This window comes from Ambystoma mexicanum, chromosome 6p (assembly GCF_040938575.1).
Source record: "Ambystoma mexicanum isolate Mex_15411 chromosome 6p, UKY_AmexF1_1, whole genome shotgun sequence".
Classification (NCBI taxonomy): domain Eukaryota; kingdom Metazoa; phylum Chordata; class Amphibia; order Caudata; family Ambystomatidae; genus Ambystoma; species Ambystoma mexicanum.
Window position 1 is genome coordinate 1526158899 of NC_090935.1, and position 19978 is coordinate 1526178876.

General features: G+C 44.3%; 1 protein-coding gene across 1 annotated transcript in view; it reads left to right on the forward strand.

Annotated features, from left to right (window-relative positions):
• ANP32B (acidic nuclear phosphoprotein 32 family member B) overlaps positions 1–19978 on the forward strand; it is a 290508-nt gene that overhangs the window by 95533 nt on the left and 174997 nt on the right. The window contains exons 3-4 of the mRNA XM_069626392.1: positions 275–397; positions 10339–10528. Coding sequence (XP_069482493.1) covers positions 275–397; positions 10339–10528 — 313 coding nt within the window. The remainder of the gene's footprint in view (positions 1–274; positions 398–10338; positions 10529–19978) is intronic.

The window sequence follows — 19978 nt, forward strand, 5'->3', positions numbered from 1 at the left end:
CTAGAAATGTACTGCATTTTTCATATTTGTTTCTTTTACTCGAATGTGCTGTTACACTCAGTGATTTAAATAAGCTGCAGAACCTGTCTGGTGCACATGTGTTTATCATTTTAATGATGATACTCTTGATTGGGAAAGTAATTTTTCCTTTTTATGGTGATCAAATATAGTTTGTAAATCATTGTTTTGTAGGTTTTGTATCTGAATATCATTAGCCACTGTTTCTTTTTCATATTACTTACCTGTTGTCCATTTTCTTTTTCTCTTGAGTTAGCTGGAGCTCAGCGACAACAGAATTTCTGGAAGCCTTGATGTTCTAGCAGAGAAACTTCCAATTCTGACAAATCTAAACCTTAGTGGAAATAAACTTAAAGATATCAGTACCTTGGAACCTTTGGTACGTACAAAACCGGTTAGATGGGAATGTAATGGACAAATATTGTATCCATTCATCATTTGCATGCTCCTCTTTGCTTATCATTTCTGAATTAAAGCGAGTAAAATGCAACTGATTTCGCGATTCAGATAATCAAGCTATCAGCGGAATAACATAACAAATGCCTGGCCTTGAACACACACACTTTTAAAACCTCACACTACTTTATAGAAATTGTGTTAAAAACATAATGCAATATATATTTATCTATGTTTCAAGTAGGCGCTACCACTTTAAGTGTTGCCCCTTTACAACGCGTACAAGGCCTCCCCCACCCGATATAACCTCAAACGCCAATGTTTATTAAGTCCCACGTAATGTTGCGGTTATTGTAATGTTTCCTATGGACGTTATTACTGTTAGAAATGGCAACCTTGTTGTTCAGTAAATACAAATAGTGTGTGCCTTTTATAATGCAGTGCACCAACTGTCCTTGCCAGGTATCATTTGTATTTATTTTGTAATTGTTTTGCTGAACCTTGTGTTGAGCATTTCTCAATTGTAGGCCTTTTTTATTTCGGTTGTATTGCGATGACTTTTCATCCTTTCTTTTTTACCTATCATCCCAGAACTCCAGTATTTCACTTCCTTTCTTCTTTGTTGGGAGTAAAGTCATTTTTTTTAGAAAGTTTAATTAATTCTCGTTTCAAATTGGGGTATTTTTTTCAGAGTGTGAAAATATTGTGTTCACTGCAAAACTAATATCTTTCTATAATCTGTACTTTAATGCACACCAATTAATACAATTATATGTATTTTTTTATTTATTTACATTGTTAAAGTGCTCACACAGCCGCTGGCATCGTGGTGCTGTTACAGGAATAGTTTATTTTTTTAATTTTTTTGATTTGCTTAATTGTTTATGTCTTAGTTGCGTATATTTATAACGTGCTTAAACACCCAGAGGTTTCTAAGCGTGGACCCGGGATCGAAACTGTGGTGCTTCGTGTCTCTTGCTGCCAAGGTGTGCACGTTGCCGCTGAGCTATCCTCATGGGACAAATCATAAGATTCACTTTTACCCCAAAATGTCTCTTTTTAGAACAAAGGAGAGCTGCTCTGCTTCTACCACTAAATTCGAACAAACCCATGGAGCTCAGCGGGTGGAAGGAGAGCTACAGGCTCCTTTGTTTCCATTTCCATATTTTTTTTTTGCTGGGAAATTGTTTTTGTTTTTTTGTATTTTTTGTAAAGTGGCGGATGCACTGCTCTGTGTTAGGCAGAATTGCATGCAGTACCCTCTGGGACCACCACATACAGTTAGGACTACAGGTATAAGCAAAACCAACCTTTGGTATAAGTCTGTACTACACAGTTTTGTGGTAGCGAGCTGAGCAGCCAGGCTTATCTCAAGAGTGAATGTGAGCAGTACAAGTCATTACACAGAGGACTTTCAATCAGAGTGGTTCAGGTAGAAATTTATACTCAAGGTTTCTTGGTAAAACACGTGTTAATTTATTACACAATCATTTAGAAAACAGTTGACTAGAAGGAGGCAACTTAATATTATATACCAATACACTTCAATACAAAACTCTTAGGATTTTGAGAGAGTTTGAGCTCCCCTGAAATAGGAGCCAAATAGCAGTTCAGTTAACACTTATACCAAAGGTTGGGTTCCTATTGCCAGGAGGTCAGGGTTGTTGTAGTGCACCCAAAGGGTACTGCATACAATATTGCCTAACAGGGCAGGTGGGGGGGTGGATTTCCCTTCACCTAGGTACAGCCCGCGGAGTAAAGGGCGCAGATTTTGTTTATGCTGTTTGGCTGTGCTGTGCGAATACGCTCACGGTCTGCAGTAACTTCATTGCTGACATTGCAGTGTTTTATTTGTGTGCTTTTTTTACCCTTTTCTTTGGGATTTCACCGGAGTGGATTGTGACGGTTTTTATTTTTTCCTCTGTGAAGTAACACTCCAACTTGAACTAAGAGGGCGCCTTTAAGAATCTGTGAACTCTCAAGCTCCGCCCACTTATCCTCGACCAGGAAGAGGATTTATCATCAATCTGTCGCCCTTGTGGCGTGAAGCCCGCGGAGTAAAGGGCGCGGATTTTGTTTAGGCTGTTTGCTGTGCGCTGGACGTGGACGGAGGGAGAAGGTGCGGAGTGGACGGTATCGGGCGCGATAACAGCGCTCTACTCTTGGAGAAGATATAAGGTACGGTGAGTGTGGCGAGACGAATATTGATGACTGAGTCCGGTCCACACAAAGTTCTGTGATGTGATAAACTGGAACATACAGTTGCCATAATCTGCAACTCAGTACTTGCAAATTACTTTTCGGGGACTGTGGGCATTGAACCTTTGACCCGAGGGCAGGACTTGGCGCATAGTGTTTTCTCTGCCCGGAATAATACCTTGCGGACTGCGGGCCGGTGAGCCTTTGACCCAAGAGAGGGGTGTTGGGCCTGCCATACGAAGAAGTGGGAGGCAGTGGGAAATGTATAATTTATGGAGTTCAGACAACCCTGAGGATATCGTTACTAAAAAAAACAAAAAGGGGACCGCTGGTAAGGACCAAGATGAAGGGGCACAACGTACACAAGGCAGATCTTTTTAAAAACGCTATAAGGCAGGTGGAGGTGTCTTTCGTCATCCCCCCAGCGTTTTCCTTTTGGACAGTCAACTACCTTCAACCTCAGGTTTCCTAAATTCATCTGTGGTCCTCGGTTCCCTCCAAAGTCTGGAACAGGGTATCTCGACAACGGTGAATCAGATTATTTGGGACTCTCTCACCTCTAATCTAGACTATACCTTGAGGACAACAACAATGAAAAATGCAATATCCACTCATTTCACTCAAGACTCAAAGACAATAACTAATTGCTCAAAAACAGGGCCCTCAATGCAAGACCCAGGCAATGTAATCGCGCAAGGACAGATAACCGGGTCTGTTCCAGGCGATGAAGAACTGTTGGAGTTGGAAAGACAGATACCAGGGAATGTATCGTATGATTTAAATAAAATACCGGAAGAACAACATTGTGACTTGGACAATGAGGCCTCATTCTCTGTCCCGAGGAGGTTGGTTGACTGTGACGCAAATATCCAGCCTCGAGGGCTGGGGGAGACAAACTCAACTCTAATTCCGCCAACAATTACCGCACGGAACTTTGTGTTAAGCTCATTAGTGAAGGGGTTCGAAGTGATCAAGCTAGAGGTCCAACAACATATGGGCATATTATTGGAAATGTCAAAGGAATTGGAATTGAATGATATTATGATGACTGCAATGAAAACAGCTGTCAATGAAGGGATGGGAGAGCTTCAAAGAGAATTCCAAGGAAATGTCAAAAGATCAATCACTGAAACTTGACCAATTATCGGTCCAGTGTGGTATGATGAAAATGGATATAGACAAACTGGTGGAATATTCTAAACCTCTCCAGAAGGTAATTTAGAAGACGTCCAGTCCAGAGCAACCCACGATAGTACCGGAGCTATCGTTAGATGATTCTCCCTTGTCATCGTCAGTGATGGAGGAATTTTTGCGAATGGCACAGGCCATAGATTTAGATGTAACATCTAAAGGTATTATATTGGCTCCTCCAGCCAATGCATCTGCCAACTCTGAAGGTCGGGAAAAAGAGAAAAAAAAAAGAAATTGTCTGGAAAAGCAAAAAAGAAAAAGCAAAAAATGGCTTTGGATGAGGCTGTAAAAGTACAAGGGGAGGCAAAAGGGAAATGTAAAACACATGATGACCGAAACCAATCGCTTTGTGAAGAGTCTTAAGGCTAAGGCAGGACAGGTAATAAGAGAAGAAAAAGAGATTCCACCAAGGAGTGGAAAGGGGGGGAGAAAACGGAAAAAAAAAATCAAAGAAAAAGATAAAGAATCAAAGGAGATGCCCAAGGATGATATAAAGAAAATAACAGTTGGCATTCAAACCGATAAAATCGAACCTCCAAAAAGAATTGCGCCAATTGTTCTTATTCCAAGGAAAAAAACAAAGTTGGTGAACCCTACAATTAAGATAGCCCCAATCTTCTTGAAAAATAAGCAATCTCAAGACGCTGGACTTGGGGCTAGGGGCCCAACCACGGCTAGTAAAAGCGGGCCGCCAGTGACAGGAGTAGAGGGATGCTCACAGATATTGCCTGTAAAAACCCACAATCAGGATGTACGACAGGCTCAGTCAAAACCTCTGCACTGTTGGGTGAGGTCTTTGATTTAAATAAAAATACTCTGACACATTCACAGACGGAGGGTAAGCTAGAGGTATACAACAGCACAACCTCTAGTAAAAAATCAATTTAAGATACTGTCATGGAATTCAAGAGGCTATAATTCTGTTAGCTTGGAGCCAAGAAAATCCTACATTTTTGGAACATTTTACTTGATCCTCTACTTGAAACATGGTTGATATCCTTAATTGGAATAGATGAATTCACATTGTTCCAACAATTGGCAGTGGGGTCGGAAGGAGGCAGACCCTCGGGGGTGGCGGGAGAGGGGGGGTCTGTTGACTGCTTGTAAAAATAGTCCCCTGTATGAATCCAGACTACTATCGAATGAGGTTCAAGGTATCCTGATAGTGAGATTGGAGTTTAAACTCCCTAACATTGGACATAGTTGGATTTTGGTTAATTTGTATTGGAATTCTCGGGGGGGGGGGGGCAGAATCCTCTTGGATTTTCTATGAAAATTGTCGGACTTGTTGGTGGATTTACTCTCCCTCTACTCTACTGATGAAGTTCTAATAGCAGGTGACTTAAACTCCCAATGTTTGACGACCAAAGATCAAGCTACAGGGACCTTACGTCAGAAAACACAAAATGGTCTAAAATTGACTAATTTTATGAAGGGATGGGATATGTGGATGTTGAATGGAAATATCAGGGGCGATATCCCGAGTAACCCAACATGGCATAGGGGAGTAGCATCATCCACTATTGACTATCTTTTTTCCTCTGGGGAAACCTTGAAAAATTGCATGATATCTATAGAAGAGGGGAATGCGGACAACCATGCAATGCTTAAATTAGTAATTAATGTCAATCTGTCCTCAACTGTTTCTCATACACATGCAAACTGTTGGTGAAAATGGCGGGTAACTGCATTAGAAAATTTCATAAGGGAGGGGAAAGCTTGACTATGCAATTACAAAATTGGGTGTCTAATGCTCCTGAGGATCAAATATATGAATCCTGTTATCCCTCTAATTTTCATTTGTTATTGTTGGATCTGGATCCTCAAACAATACCCAAACATGTAAATTGTCCCATAAGCATTCCTTTAACCAACTGATTATGGAACAGAAGAGGAAGATAAGAATGCAAAAAGCAGATTTAAGAAGAGCTAATCTGGACGGAGAATCATTTAAGATAGCGCTTGCCCTCATTAATAACCGCCAAAGAAATTGGAAGAGATCGTTTAAGTCATCCTTGTATCAGCAGGATGAGGAACTTATGTTAAAGTCTTTATGTCAGAGAAAATCGAGAAATGTCTGGGCAATTTTGGGAGGCAAACAAGAACTGCAAATAGACAATCAAGATGTCCTTATCCAAGAACAGACTTGGGTGGAACATTTCGCCCAGGTTTATGGTTTAGTGGGTCCATCGGCGGTGGAGGACTGGGAAAGTTCTCAATGATCTCTCACGTATACTAAGGCGGACATTGAGTTACTAATTAAACGCTCTTCTAGCTCTAGAGCGGCAGGCCCGAATGGCTTGAGTAATTGGACCCTAAAAACAAATTCATCAATATGGGCCTATATACTTAAGTTACTGTTTGATAAAATAATCAAATTTAAATGCCTTGCAGAATCATGGAAAAACTTGATTACCATCCCATTCTTTAAAAAAGGAGATAGACTTCTAGCAGTGAACTATAGACGAATCTCATTATTGGATGCTGACAGTAAAATCTTGGCCTGATCTTAAGAAAGTTGGAAGACTGGGTGAATATCAATGAATATAATCCCGAAACAACAAACTGGATTTAGAAAGGGACTATCTACGTCCCTCAATGGTCTGGTCTTGAGCTGCTTGATGGGAGATCTGGGAAAGAAAAATGCTCGCCCCCCTTTTTGGGGCCTGGATTGATCTCACGCAAGCGTTTCATATGGTTAATGGGGGTCTTCTATGAAAAAATTGTATACATGAGGAATCCCTTCAAACCAACAATCCTGATTGAATTACACCAAAACACCAGGATGAGAGTTAGACTCTCCAAAGCAGGCTATTTAACAGAACCAAAATGGGTGAACAGAGGGGTCAGTCAGGGTTGCCTGATGGCGCCGCTCCTGTTCATCCTCTTCATGGCTGATCTGGGAATGGACTTAAAGGACACTGGTCTAGTATCACTGCGCCTCAGCTTAACTAAAATCAACTGGTTGGCTTATGCCGATGACGTGGTGGTACTGGATCATTCCCAGGTGGGCCTGCAGAGATTGCTTACTGCTTTGGAGAAATATGCCCAAAAGAACGATCTGAAGATTAATCCAGACAAAAATCGAGTATTCTTTTTTTAAAAATCCCCAGAAAATAGTGAACTATCCATGGGAAATGGACCATCGAACAATAGAAATTGTGTCCAAGCTCATTTACCTAGGATTGATAATTAAATCACATCCAACAAAAATCCATCTATCAGAAACCCTCCATTTAAAAACTATGAAATTGGGGGCCCAGATTAAGAGGATAAAAATGAAATGCTGTAAATTCTATATATTGCCTATGGTAAAATTCTATGTAGGAAAGGTGGTTCCAACAATTCTATTTAGTATGTGTAACGCTCACCTGGTTCCCACGGAGGCGCGGCGTCGAAGGCGCAGAACTCTGAAGATGGACAGGAAGGGCCCCTCTATTCTGGCTTCCCTGGCTCGTTGGATACCCTCCTGTGCGTGAAAAGGGAGTATTACCAACTGTGGAACAATGCTCAAGCCTCCCACTCCCTTCCAACCCTCCACGATACCTCCTCCACGATTCCCCGTGAAGCCTCACCTTAGGGTTTGGAAGGATGAGCTCTCCATCCTGTTTCTGATACAGGGGCGCGTTGAAACCCAGTTACTTCACTGGATTGAGGATTGATGGGAGTTCAGGTAAGCTTGACTGTTCAGGTAAGGCGCTGTAAAAGTTCTGTTCAAAAGTTCAAGCTTAATAATAATGTTCGTTGTCTAATTGCAGCAAGCGCTAATGCTTATGTCTTTTTCCCCTTAGGGGCCGGGGTTCGGAGTGCCGGAGATATGGCGCCGACCCGAAGTGAAACAGTTCTGGATGAGCGCTCAGGTAATGTCTTTGCATTCGCTCATTCAATGTCTTTGTCTTTTTTCCCCATAGGGGCCGGGGTCCGGAGATGCCAGGAAGTGGCAGGACCCGAAATGCAGTGGGAATAATCCAACAGGTAAGACTTAAAAGGAAACTGAGCTTTCCTTATTCCTTATCTCCCTCTCACCTTTGTTCTTGTCTTTTTTCCTCTTGGCGCCGGGGCGTAGCTGAATCCGGAAGATCGGTGCTGAAGATGGAAGCGCCTTGCAAAGGTGAGTAAAATGCAGCGCTGCAGCGATCGAAACGAAATGCCTTTAAAATGATGTCTTCCTTTTCAGGGCCATTGGAGAAATGACTCCGGGATGCAGATTTAGCAGGTAAGGGCTTTTCTTCTCCTATTCTCTTCCTTTCTCCCCTTGCAGGTGTTCCAGGGTGCTGGCAGGCGTGGCTGAAGTCAGGATGCAGGAGCTGACACGGTGAGCGTCCAGCTGCTAGGTGCAGAACAACGCGAAGCATGTGTGGCTGTTCGGGTGGGGTTTAAATAGCCTTGGAAGAAGTTCCTGGTATGTATCCTTACACCAATCAGGTATGTATCCTTCCCCGACCACACCCGGGTGGTGAAGTAGTCCTACAGGTTAAGTAGTCCCATTCAGGCCTCAAGAGGGCCTGGATGAAGCAGCAAGGTCTGCATCAGGTAAGTGCACCCAAGCACTTAAACACATATCCTCTTCTATGAGCCTGGCGCCTAAGGCGCCAGGACTGGGGTCCGCTATGAGCCTGGCGCCTAAGGCGCCAGGACTGAGTCCAAAAGGCCCCGACTTGGGCCCGCTGAGTCTTCCCTGGGGAAAATGATGTCTGCCTCTGGGGTTGCTGGGCCCGGCCTGGCTCCTTAGAGGTAGGCATCATGACCGTATGGCTACAAATCCCCTCGCAATGGATGTGAACTGGGATGCGATGGAATCAAAACTCTGGAAAAAATCATTATCCCTTCCAAATTGTGTACCCATTGTAGCTCTGAGGTATGAGTTGGGTCTCTCTTCTTTGAGATCTTGGCTGGAGTGGAAATGGATTTCCTTGTATAGGTCCCTTTTGGTTCCCGATAAGGGTTCCCTGTATGAGGAATTGTCTATTCTACTCCAATGCAATGCAAACAAGTTCCTGGAAAAATTGAAGCTGAAATGTTTAGACCTGTTGGATAACGCAGAGTGTACATTGGACATGTTGGTCCAAAATCCGATGAAAGTGAAAGAGCGGCTGAAAATGTGGGATTGGGTGAATACAGGAGATAGGATGAGGATGACAAAATTGTCACAATCATTCTCTATTATGGGGACAAAAAGATTGATTTTGCCCCCATATTTGAGAAAATACCCAGATTCAAGCTCTCAGGACTTAAGATTCAGGCTCAATTTACTCCCGACCAGGGAAATTCAATCAGCCAGAGAGATAGCCTCATCAGATGATAGATGTTTGAATTGTGATATCAGATGTTTCAATGTTTGGGTTTCATTGATATCTAAATGTACAGGCACAAGGGAGTTGAGAGTCGTGAGGCTGAGAAGATTTGTACATGACATTAATTGGCTAGATACAGAGGAATTTTGGTCCAGAGCTTCATCCGGGCATGAAATTTTACTAACTGCAGAAATAGCAAGACTGTTACGAGATCTAAAATTAGATGGTCATTGAGAAAGGAAACCTGGGGGATAAGTGTAACTGTATTATTCTTTTCTAATCTGAGTTCCTTTTTGTTCTTTTTGTCTTGCGGAATTTTATGTGGATATACGATTTTTAATATTTTGTATTTTATAGAATATGTATAAAAAGTCCAAAAAAATCGATGGCTAATGCACAATAAATAAAATAAAAAAGGTACTTTATAAAATAGTTACATATTCAAAGCAAAGGGTTCTAGGGTTGACGGAGGTCAGGAAGATGTATTATAGATCTGAAAAACGTATCTAGTAGTATGAGAAATGGTTTTACCCATGTTTATATCACTTTGAGAAAGAGGAGAGGCATTGAAAGGCATTCCAATTGATGAGTCTTTTTAGTGAGAATTAAACAGCAGGAGATTGTATATGAAGGTTTTATGACTTAAGTTGGTTGCTTCATTTGGAGTAGAGGTATAGGTTAGAAAATGATAGCAGTGTTTTCATTTGCAACCTTTCTCTTCGAGTGTGTTGCGTAGTTACAGTGATAGTTGCAATACGTTTTTCTCTTAAAGAAATGCACTTTGTTGAGGAGTATGAGAGTTTTCATTGAGTGTTCTTTATTGAAAATCAATTTACCAACATGTATGCATGTGTATTAAGTGTGGGGCATCAATCTAAAGTTCCTTACATTGTTTCACGGTATATTGTGCATGTGTTGATAGGGAATGGGTTGGTGGGAGGTTTAACAGTAGTCCTGATGTATACTGTATGACATTAGTGAAGAGTCCCGTGTGGATGAGTGAGGATGGCTAGCCCACTGCAGGAGTTTGTCTACTTTCCCTTTGATAGTGACAGCTATATACTTTTCTCTACCTTTATTCCTATCATAGCCACTATTGGGGGGAGGAGGGCCTAGTACACTTTTGGGTGGAGGAAAGGCTCTGGATGTAGGGGTGATAAAAAATCACGTTGATGCAATTAACTAAAACCTTGGAGTTCAACCTGATATAAGAAAGCTTTTTTTCTTTTGCTCACAACAGAAAAAACTACCGCTCCTGAAGAGCCTGGACCTGTTTAACTGTGAAGTAACAAACCTGAATGACTACAGGGAAAGTGTTTTCAAACTCCTTCCTCAATTGACCTATCTTGATGGATATGACCAAGAAGATGGAGAGGCCCCAGATTCTGATGCTGAGGCTGATGGGGTAGATGAGGAGGATGACGATGAGGGTAAGTCGTATACAGTAAAGCCTTTAAACAGTCATCCTGCCTAAACACACACACAACATTTTGGAGCGTTGAAAAATTGGGTCTGACAATCATGGGCATGCCTGTAGTATTACTTCACCCTGAGAGTAACCAGAAACACAAAAATTCCAACAATTTCGAAACATTTTCAGATTGTTTTTCCTGCTTTTTTGCTTGCTCCAATGTTTGCAGCGCTGAAATCAAAACTAATAGCAACCTTTTGAGACATAGGAACAACTTGATTCTTTTCGGTATACTAAACACAGCGATGTGAAAGAATTAATGACTTTCTGACCAATGTCGCAAGTGGATGCCACAAAATACACAAAACACAGAGTTATTTCAAGACCTTTGCTTTCAAGGTCAAGAGTACTGCTTATGGAATGGTAAACCAACTGAAAGTGGATGCTATGGAAACAGTGGGAGGAATCGCCTAGTGTGCGAAGTCCCCAAGTCAAATTCTGTTCACGACGACTCAACTCCTGGGGCATCAGCTCCTTGGGCAGTCATATTCAGGTTAGTTGGGCTCAAGAATTAAAAGTTTGCCAGCATACTTATTGGATTTCTCTTGGCATTTGCCTTTGCTTTGGACTATCATGTCCTAGATGGGCAGGTGGCCTTTAAATTGCTACCAGAGCAACACCTGCAACTTACCTCCTTTCGTTTGGGATTCCTCTGTGTGCAATTAGGGAGTGATTTTCCCCCCAACCCTTCCACACCTGGGATCATAAATGGTGCACGCTTTTTATTTGGGCTTTTGGCCTTTAACTTCCTCCAGGGTCTGGGCTTGAGCCTCTGGCTGGTTGTTCTCCAATGTCTTTAGGTAAGGGCAAGCTTCTACCAGCCCCTGTCAGGCTCCATATCCATCCCTTGTTGCCTGGCCTGTTGGCATAACTGGTTTAGCCCCTGTCTATTGTGTTCTCTTGGCCTGTCTGTTTTACGTAGTGTAGGTACTTTGCTTCTATTGCCTCTCCTTCACCTTCTCTTGCTATAACATAAATTGCACTCGAACGCCATCCACACCCTCCACATCAGGAGGTTTCTGCCTCTCTTTAAAGGAGTACTTCAGAAGTTATTGGCCTAATGGGTGCTCTCAGTGGTGTCTGCCCCCCCCCCAATCACAATCTCTTTACTGATTCTCGTATGGTTCCACCGCCTTACCTTATAGCTTGACTTAATTTCCACATGATTTCATGTGTTTATCGTGTTTCACTAGTTAATGGTCTTTTCCCCAATTTCTATGGCCCAGGTTTACAAAAGGCCTATCTCCCATATTGGGATCTGTCAGTAGTGTCAGGTCAGCCTTGCTGAGCCTGTATTTTAGCTCTCTTGTCAGCAAGTGGGTGGGGTTCCCTCCATCTGAGAGTGACATGGATGCTCCTCCTGTATAAAATGCCCCTCCTGTATACAATGTTCTATTGGGTTTGGTTCGTACTCCATACTGGGGCTTTGGAAACCTGATTTTAGCAGTTTTTCTGGTCCCACTTAGAGTCACAAACTAGGACAGAGCTAAATGCAATCTTCTGCTTCACTGGGACTGTTTTTGTCTGGGCTTTATTCTTCCATGACCGACTGCTACATTCACTGCTGGAAGCTCATTTCCCTTCATAGCAACAGTCCCCCATAGCTAGTCTGGGTTCCTTGGGCAGTTGTGGCAAATTTAGATCACCTGGTGGAGGGCAGAAGGGGACCCTCCATATGCCACCTCCAGTGTTCACTTCACAGAGCAGGTGACTCCCGCTGGCACCCGAGTTTTCCAGTCTCCCTCACTGTTAGGGAGAATTTTAATTTCTGTGCTAATTCCCTTCAACCTTAGAGAGCCCCATTTCTTTTGCTGGGCTTGTGATGTTTTCCTCCTGAGTGAGTGGGACCTTTTTCGCACTCCTTCATTTTCCTGACTAGGATTTTTGTGTTTTACTATTTTATGGATTCTAACAAACTCCATAGGTATCTGCTTTTTGTATAGTGACACTAGGTGCAGTGCCACTAAGAATTCCCTTGGACTTCTCTTAATGTCTTGATACCCCAGGAAATGACACTTTTAATAATCACAGGGCTCCTCTACCATAGATTACCTCTGCATCTCGTTGTAGCTCTGGGACAGGATAGTGGGATTTGAAATGTTGATGGACCCTAGTAGCGACCACCACCCAATTGGCCTGAAATTAAGTGGTGTTCTCGAAGGGAGGGGGCCTTGTGGGGGGCTAGGTCACCAAAAACTGCTTGGCTTGTATGGTAAAAACGAATGATGCCTCCAATAGGAGAATCAAATGGCCAAGAATTCGGGACACCCCCCTGCACATTGACACTGGCAGAGAACATATCCCTCATTCATGGCATTTAAGATGAAGTTGCAGCTAACTTAACCGACTTCATGTTTTTAGATTTCTTTTGAGGTTGAATTCTTTTAGTAATAGTTTTCTTTGAGTCGGTGTATGTGTGGCTCTTACATCAAAGACCACATATGTAGATTTCATAGCTTTATCATGGTTACCCAATTGTTGTGTGGTGTGAAGAGGAGATGTGGGAGTTGTTGCCGTCAATTTTTCGATAACTGTTCCTTTAACATAAGGCACAGCTGTTTTTAAGCTCACAAGTTGAGTTGAAGGCATAACTTTCTCCACTACAACCGAGTCAGATGCGATTGCTACAATTTTGGCAATCTGAATTTTCAAATGTTTGCACACCAAAATCAACATATTCTTTAGTATTCTTCAACGTTGCCTCTCAGTCAGAGTTTGGGTACAATACTTAGATAATTTGATAACATTGTCAATTTTTTTGCTAATACTAGCCTGCAAGTGATCAAAGGCTGTCGCCATAATTGCTGGTCATGTTTTATGATGTTGACATTTTCTGTAAGATCTTTAAGAGTACTGTCAACAGATTCAAAAAGTTTGGCGAGAGCCATTAGTGCAATATTCATTACCTCTAAAGTCAATTCTGATGATTTTGAAGGAGCAGAGCTTTTTATTGAGATTTGTGTTTCTCCATTGGCTCTCCGAGGTGTAGGGGCAATGTAGGACACTTCTATGGCTGAGATGTTACATCCAGATTGGCGAAACATATCAGGAGAATGTGAAAGATTAGAATCCTCCACTCTAGCTGAGAAACAAGAGTTCGTTGAATTTAATTCGATGACAGCCTCTTGGGTAGGAATTAAAATATTTGAATGTGCATGAGAGGGTGCTCCCGAGAGAGCATTACGAAGAATCATGCTATCAGTAAGTGAATTATTGATTCCATCAGATTTGGGAGCTACTTCAGCTTGTGTTCCATCAGATTTGGACGTTATTTCAGCTTGTGTTCTATCTTTAAAAAGTGATGGAGCATAGCTGCAGGTTCCTACATTGGCCTGCATGTCGCCACACCCATTAGTGACCGCTGTTGAAGGGGCTACTAGGGGATTTTTAGCAACCGGCCCACTTGGATCAACCATACCAACACCATACTTGCGGATGTCAATGTTATCTGTCACTGCCCCTTTTTTCTTATGAGTCACTTTATTTCTCGAGCGCAGCGTTCAGAGAATTGGGGTTGAGCAAGTGTTCACATCCGTCTCAGTCAATGGTTGCTCTTCACGTATTTGCTGAGATTCTGACATGATACGTTGTCGCGAGCTCAAAGCCATCCCTGTTGTAAGGCGATAAACGCCGTTTACTGACATGATTCTACCAACAAACTTTCCCCGTGCTTCCAGTCAAATATTCTATACAGGACACTCTAGGCATACAGGTTTGCGTGCTGAAATAGTTCACAACAAAGTACCAGACAGCAGACACCAAAGGTAGGACGCCCCGGGAGCCACAGACGCCGCGGCGAAGCCGGACTCACCGGGACTCCTCGGGTGCATGCACGCGCGCGGTGCCTTGTTTTATACACACGCCCACCTCCTTGCACAGGTTGCCTATATAAAACAATAGAGAGTATAAATACTCATACTATGGACAGATAAGAGTCTTATTATCTTGTTTTCTTGCAGGCTTCACCTTGTGGGAGTGGTAGTTCTGCTGCGTTAGAAAAAAAGCACACTTCTGGATTCAAACCAACGATATGTCCGGGCAAAGCAGGACTCACCGGGACTCCCCGGGTGTGCGCGCGTGGTGCGCGCGCGTGCCTTGTTTTATACACACACCCACCTCCTTGCACAGGTTGCCTTGTGTGAGTGGTAGTTCTGCTGCAGTAGAAAAAAGCACACTTCTGGATTCAAACCAACGATATGTCCGGGCAAAGCCGGTCTCACCGGGACTGCTCGGGTGCGCGTGTTAGTCATGCAGATTTAGGGCAGGTAGTGGAACAGTTTACAAAGCTACTGGGGGCACTGACTAAGGGCTTTACAGTACAGCGCAGCAGGAACGCAAACTCCTGTAAAAGGGGGTTGTTTGACGAGTCCTGTTCTCTTGCTAAGAAATCACTCCTGAGAGTCTTGAAATCACCAACCAGCACGAGGGGAGCGAACTATCGCCTGATGCTGGAAAGAAGGAAAGGGAAACTTGGAAGAGTACGCTTGGGAGGGTTTCTTGGAAGCATCAAGGCGCAATGATCAGAAAGCTTTCTGGGAATTTGTGAAAGGGGGCCCCACTCCCAAAGCAATGGAGAGGCCAAGAAGTATGCATTTGGAAGAGGCAGCTTGGGTGGGGTATTTTGGCAATCTGTTTGGGGGAGGAGCACCAGCGGAAACGAATAGTTGTACCTCATTGCATTTCAGACTAGAGGATGTATCTCGGGCCATTAATGAACAGGCCCGGAATCGAAACCCCCGATCCTGATGCGATCCCTTCGGACCTGTTTCAGGATCAGTTAAACCTTTGGGCCCCTCTGTTTACCATAGTATTTAATGCCTGTTTGGACACAGGCTCTTTCCCACCTTTTTGGAAATCGGCCATTATTTTTCCCATCTTCAAGAAAGGGGACCCTTCTAGTCCTATGTCTTATAGACCTATTTTCCTGCAGGATACCTCCTTAAAAATGTTTGGGGAGGTACTGCTGGGGCACATTGAGTCCTGGTTATCGGAGAAAGGCAGTTCTCCGAGACACATCTTGGCTTTCATCCTGGGGAGCAGAGCCTAAATCTGTATTTAGTTGTCTCCAGTTCAGTCTTTTGCAAGAGGGGCGGGGGGGAGTGTACCTCGCATTTATGGACTTGAGCACGGCTTTGACAAAGTAGATAGATCGAAGCTGTGGGCCGTGCTCGGGTCCATGGGTTGCCCAGAGGCAATTTTAGCTGTGTTACAAGAACTTCACAGGGAGAACCAGGCTTGTGTGCACAGCAGCACGGGGGGACATTAGACTGTGTGCTTTAAGGTGGGATGTGGGGTTTGTCAAGGTTGCATTTTAGCCCCAATTCTCTTCACCCTTTAAATCAATGGGCTTTTAAAGTCACTGGTGGTCACGGGGTCGATTATCTTGAGTTTGGTGAGCATGCTTTTTCCACTCCTGGCCTACGCAGACGATACTGTCTTAATATCCAGAACCCACAGGGCTCTCCAGATTCTGATATCCGCTTACACAGCCTTTATGAACAATCTGGGGCTTAAAATAAATTCCACGAAATCAGCAGTGATGGGGTGTGTGGGAAGGAACAGGCCGGCAAAGATGCAACCTATGATTTGCAACTGACATAATCAAATACCTTGACTCTGGTGATTATCTTGGTATAAGATTCTCGGAGACAGACACAGGCAATGCCCATATCAAAAAACAATCAGCGAAGCTAAGTCAATGCATAGGAGGGATTTCACACTTTTTGTCCCGCTGTCAGGATCAACCCCTGGACGTATTCTTAAAAGTCTACGCAGCACAGACAGGCGGTGACCCTGTATGGAGCACAATTATGGGGTTTCCGAAAAGCTCCTGAGATCCAGATAAAGGTGAAGAAGGTCTTTAGAAGTCGATTGGGACTCCTAGGATCTGCTCCCTATAGCTCTATACATAGGGAACTAGGAATGGATTTCTGGGAGGACGAATGGTCCTTGGCTCCGATTTTCTTTTTGGCTTCATCTTTGGGCGAACAAACATGCCAATTCATGAAATGTCATCATTGGGACAGTAATGGCAAGGGACAACTGGAAACAAATCCAGTGGCTGATCTTTATGGACACATTATTGTCCTGAAGTAATATTCAGTTACTTTCTCTACCTAATGACCTGTTGACCACCGGCCAAATGAAATCCTATAAAATAACCTTGGTTCGGGCACTAAAGGAGAAAAGCAATTTCACAAGTTCGCTTCTAATTCGAATAGAGCACTGGCGGTGATCAGCAGGGTGAATGAGATCCAGCCCAATCTCCTATGGGGCTCTAAAAGAGGAGATCGTTGGCTGATCATGCGTCCTAGATTTGATTGCCTACAGCTGAGGAGAACATCAGCAAAATTGTTTGATATCCTAACATATTGGGATGCCCGGCGTGCGGGGCAGATGGAGAGGATCTGAACCACCTCTTACTGTTCTGCCCAGTTTACAACACTGTTAGACGGTCTACTCTATTGCCGGTCCTTAGGTCGGCTAATATCCGCTCCTTTGGGCCGGCAGTGCTGCTTCTCTTGCCTGTGGACTCACAGACAGCGTGGGAATTAATATCCTTTTGAAAAGAGCCTTGTACCTTTTTAGGGTGGAATAGTGTTTTAAAATTGTCTCTTTAGCTATGGACACTGTATTTTATAGCAAGGAGAAATGGTATATTTTGATATGTACTGGGTTTGTATTTTTATATGTTTGATGGATTAATTGACTGACTTAATGTTTAATTACATTTCCTTGGGTGAACTACTGTTCCCAAGAATAGGTCGATGATCCCTGTCTTATTTACCTTTCTCTTTGTGGACCAGCACACATCACCCTAAGTGGAGTGCTGCGGGGCTACTTAGTAATTCCCTCTGCCACTTCTCATGTATCGTTGTTTGTTAGACTAACTTACTTTAAATGGCTGGTGGCAGTGGTTTACTTTTACTACCAGTGTGAATTTCTACCGCTAGCTGAGCCCTCAGCAGCATTACACAGCGCAGATGGGTGACCGTTTTTCCCAAAATCGCCCCGTCTCTTTTTTTCTCCCCATTTTCTGTTTTAGTTCTTTCTGGGCTTTTACTCTAATTGTATTGTTTATTTATTTAGCGCCTGTACACAGGCAAGTGTTTCAAATCGCTCAAGGAGGGTGGTAACATGTGGAAAGACAGTCACTCAGAGCCCTTGAAATTCTGAGATAATAGTCTGCACAGGCAGAGTAAAGGCGTAAAAATACATTTAACAGTTGAGATACAGCAAAAATGCCTGATGGCGATTATGCAGTTTTGCCAGTGCAATTGGGGGTGAAGACAAGGGAGGACAGACAGAGACCATCTTCAGGCACGGTGCGTGCGGCTCGTGCAAATGCACAGAAAGGTCACAGGGAGGGTGAGGATAAGAGCACCCAGTTGGTTGAGACTGGGGTAAGTGCAGAGAGAGCCCCTCTCTCGGTTATTCATCAAGTGTGGTGAGTGTGGGTGGGGTGTAGGGCCCTGAGGCAAATGTAAAATAGGACAGGCGGGGGGGCGGGGACCTGTGAGGCTCTGTGGTACACCAGGCGCCCAGTCAGCAAGATGTAAGGAAGAGGAAGAGGAGGGAGAGAGGGACAGAACGGAGAACTAGGTTAGCAGGGTAAAGGGAGAGAGAAGGAGAAGAGGAAGGTCTTGAGGAGTTTCTAGAATTTAAGGAGACCCGGCTCAACTCAGAGGGCGACAGGAAGGCTATTCCAGAGGGTGGCATCTGCTGAGGATACGAATCTCCCTCCAAATCTATGCTTGGAGAACTGGCTCGCTTGCAGAAGGTTGCAGATAGATGAGCGGAGGGCTCGTGAGGGACAGTATTTAGGTAGGCAGTGTTGCAGGTAAGTAGGTCCCAGGCCCCAGAAAGCCTTATGGACAATGCAGAGGGTCTTGAACTTGATCGTTGCAGCCACAGGGAGCCAGTGAAGGGATTTCAGGGCCAGAGAGATGCCCTCCCTGGGCTTGAGGCCAAGGTCAAGTCTCACGGTTCTGTTCTGGATGAGTTGCAGAGGGTGCAGGGCAGAAGAAGGGAGGTTGAGGAAGAGGCTGTTACAGTAGTCCAGGCTAGAGAGAACCGGGGCTCTGGAGACATTGAGCCATTGGGGGGGCAATGGGGGAAAGTGAGAAAAGGTAGAGTACCTCTGAGGAGGTGTAGCTGATTAGACATTTTAGAGATGACCAAAATGTGAGCGGCGAAGGAGAGAGTGGATTCAAAGATGACCCCAAAGTTTCTTGCCTTGCAGGTGGGTGCGGGCGCAGGAACAAGGGAGGCCGGCCAGAGTGACGATGGGGAAAGCGGGAGCAGGGGTCCCAATGCAAACCATCTCAGTCTTACTGGTGTTGAGGCAGAGGTTGTTTGCAGCACAACATGAATGAATAGCGGACAGTTAGTCAGATATGAGCGAGGAGGAGGCGGCTGAGGGTAGCCTGAAAGATAGTTGCGTGTCATCCGCGTAGCACTGGAAGTTGGAGGTGAAAGTGGCAATCACACGTGCCAGGGCAGCCATATAGGCGTTGAAGAACCAGTGGGAAAGGTCAGATCCCTGAGGAACGCCACAGGTTGAGAGAGTGATAGTCGAGTGGAAGGCTCCTGGTTCCACCTGGGATTGGCGGTCAGAGAGGAAGGAGTTTAACCATGCCAGAGCCTGACCATTGATTCCCAGGATGTCAGAGAGGTTTGATCAGAATGCTGTGGTTAACTGTGTCGAAGGCAGATGAGAGGTCAAGGAGAATGAGAATGAGGATAGAGGGAGTGTTAGTGTCAAGATTTGAGAGCAGGTCTTGAAGAGCAGTTTCCGTGCCTCTGGATGCTCAAAAGCCAAATTGATGGTCATGGAAACAACCAATAGATTCAGTGTGGAGGGTCAGCTGAGAGAGAGCCAATTCCTCCAGGAGTTTGCCCAGGAAAGGAGTGATGGATATAGGGTAGTAGTTTGCCGGAGTTGGGGGGGGGGTCAGCAGAGGGTTTTTTGAGCAGGGGATGCACAAGGGAGTGCTTAAGGGCAGTTGGGAAAACTCCAGTGGAAAAGGAGAGATTGCAGAGATCAGCCAAGGCTGAGGCGAGGTAATCGATTTGTTCTTAACGGTTTTGGAGGGGCCGGGGTCCACCTGTTTGGATGAAGCCTTCATAGATCGACTTGTCTGATGACCTCATCAGGTGTGACTGGTGAGAAAGAAGAGAGGTTAAAAGGTGGGGGGGCAAGGGAGGCTCCAGTGTTGGTGTATGCTGTGATGTGGGAGAGAGGGTGGAAAGGATGCCTTGGGTTTTTATGGTGAAGTGTGCAGCCACGGCCAAGCAAAGGTCCTGGATGGGTGTGACAAAAGAGGCTGCTGCAGGATTGGCCAGTTCCTTGCAGACTGTTTGTTTGATGCCGTGGAGATGCAGGCTTGTGGTGCGGATGCAGAGTCGA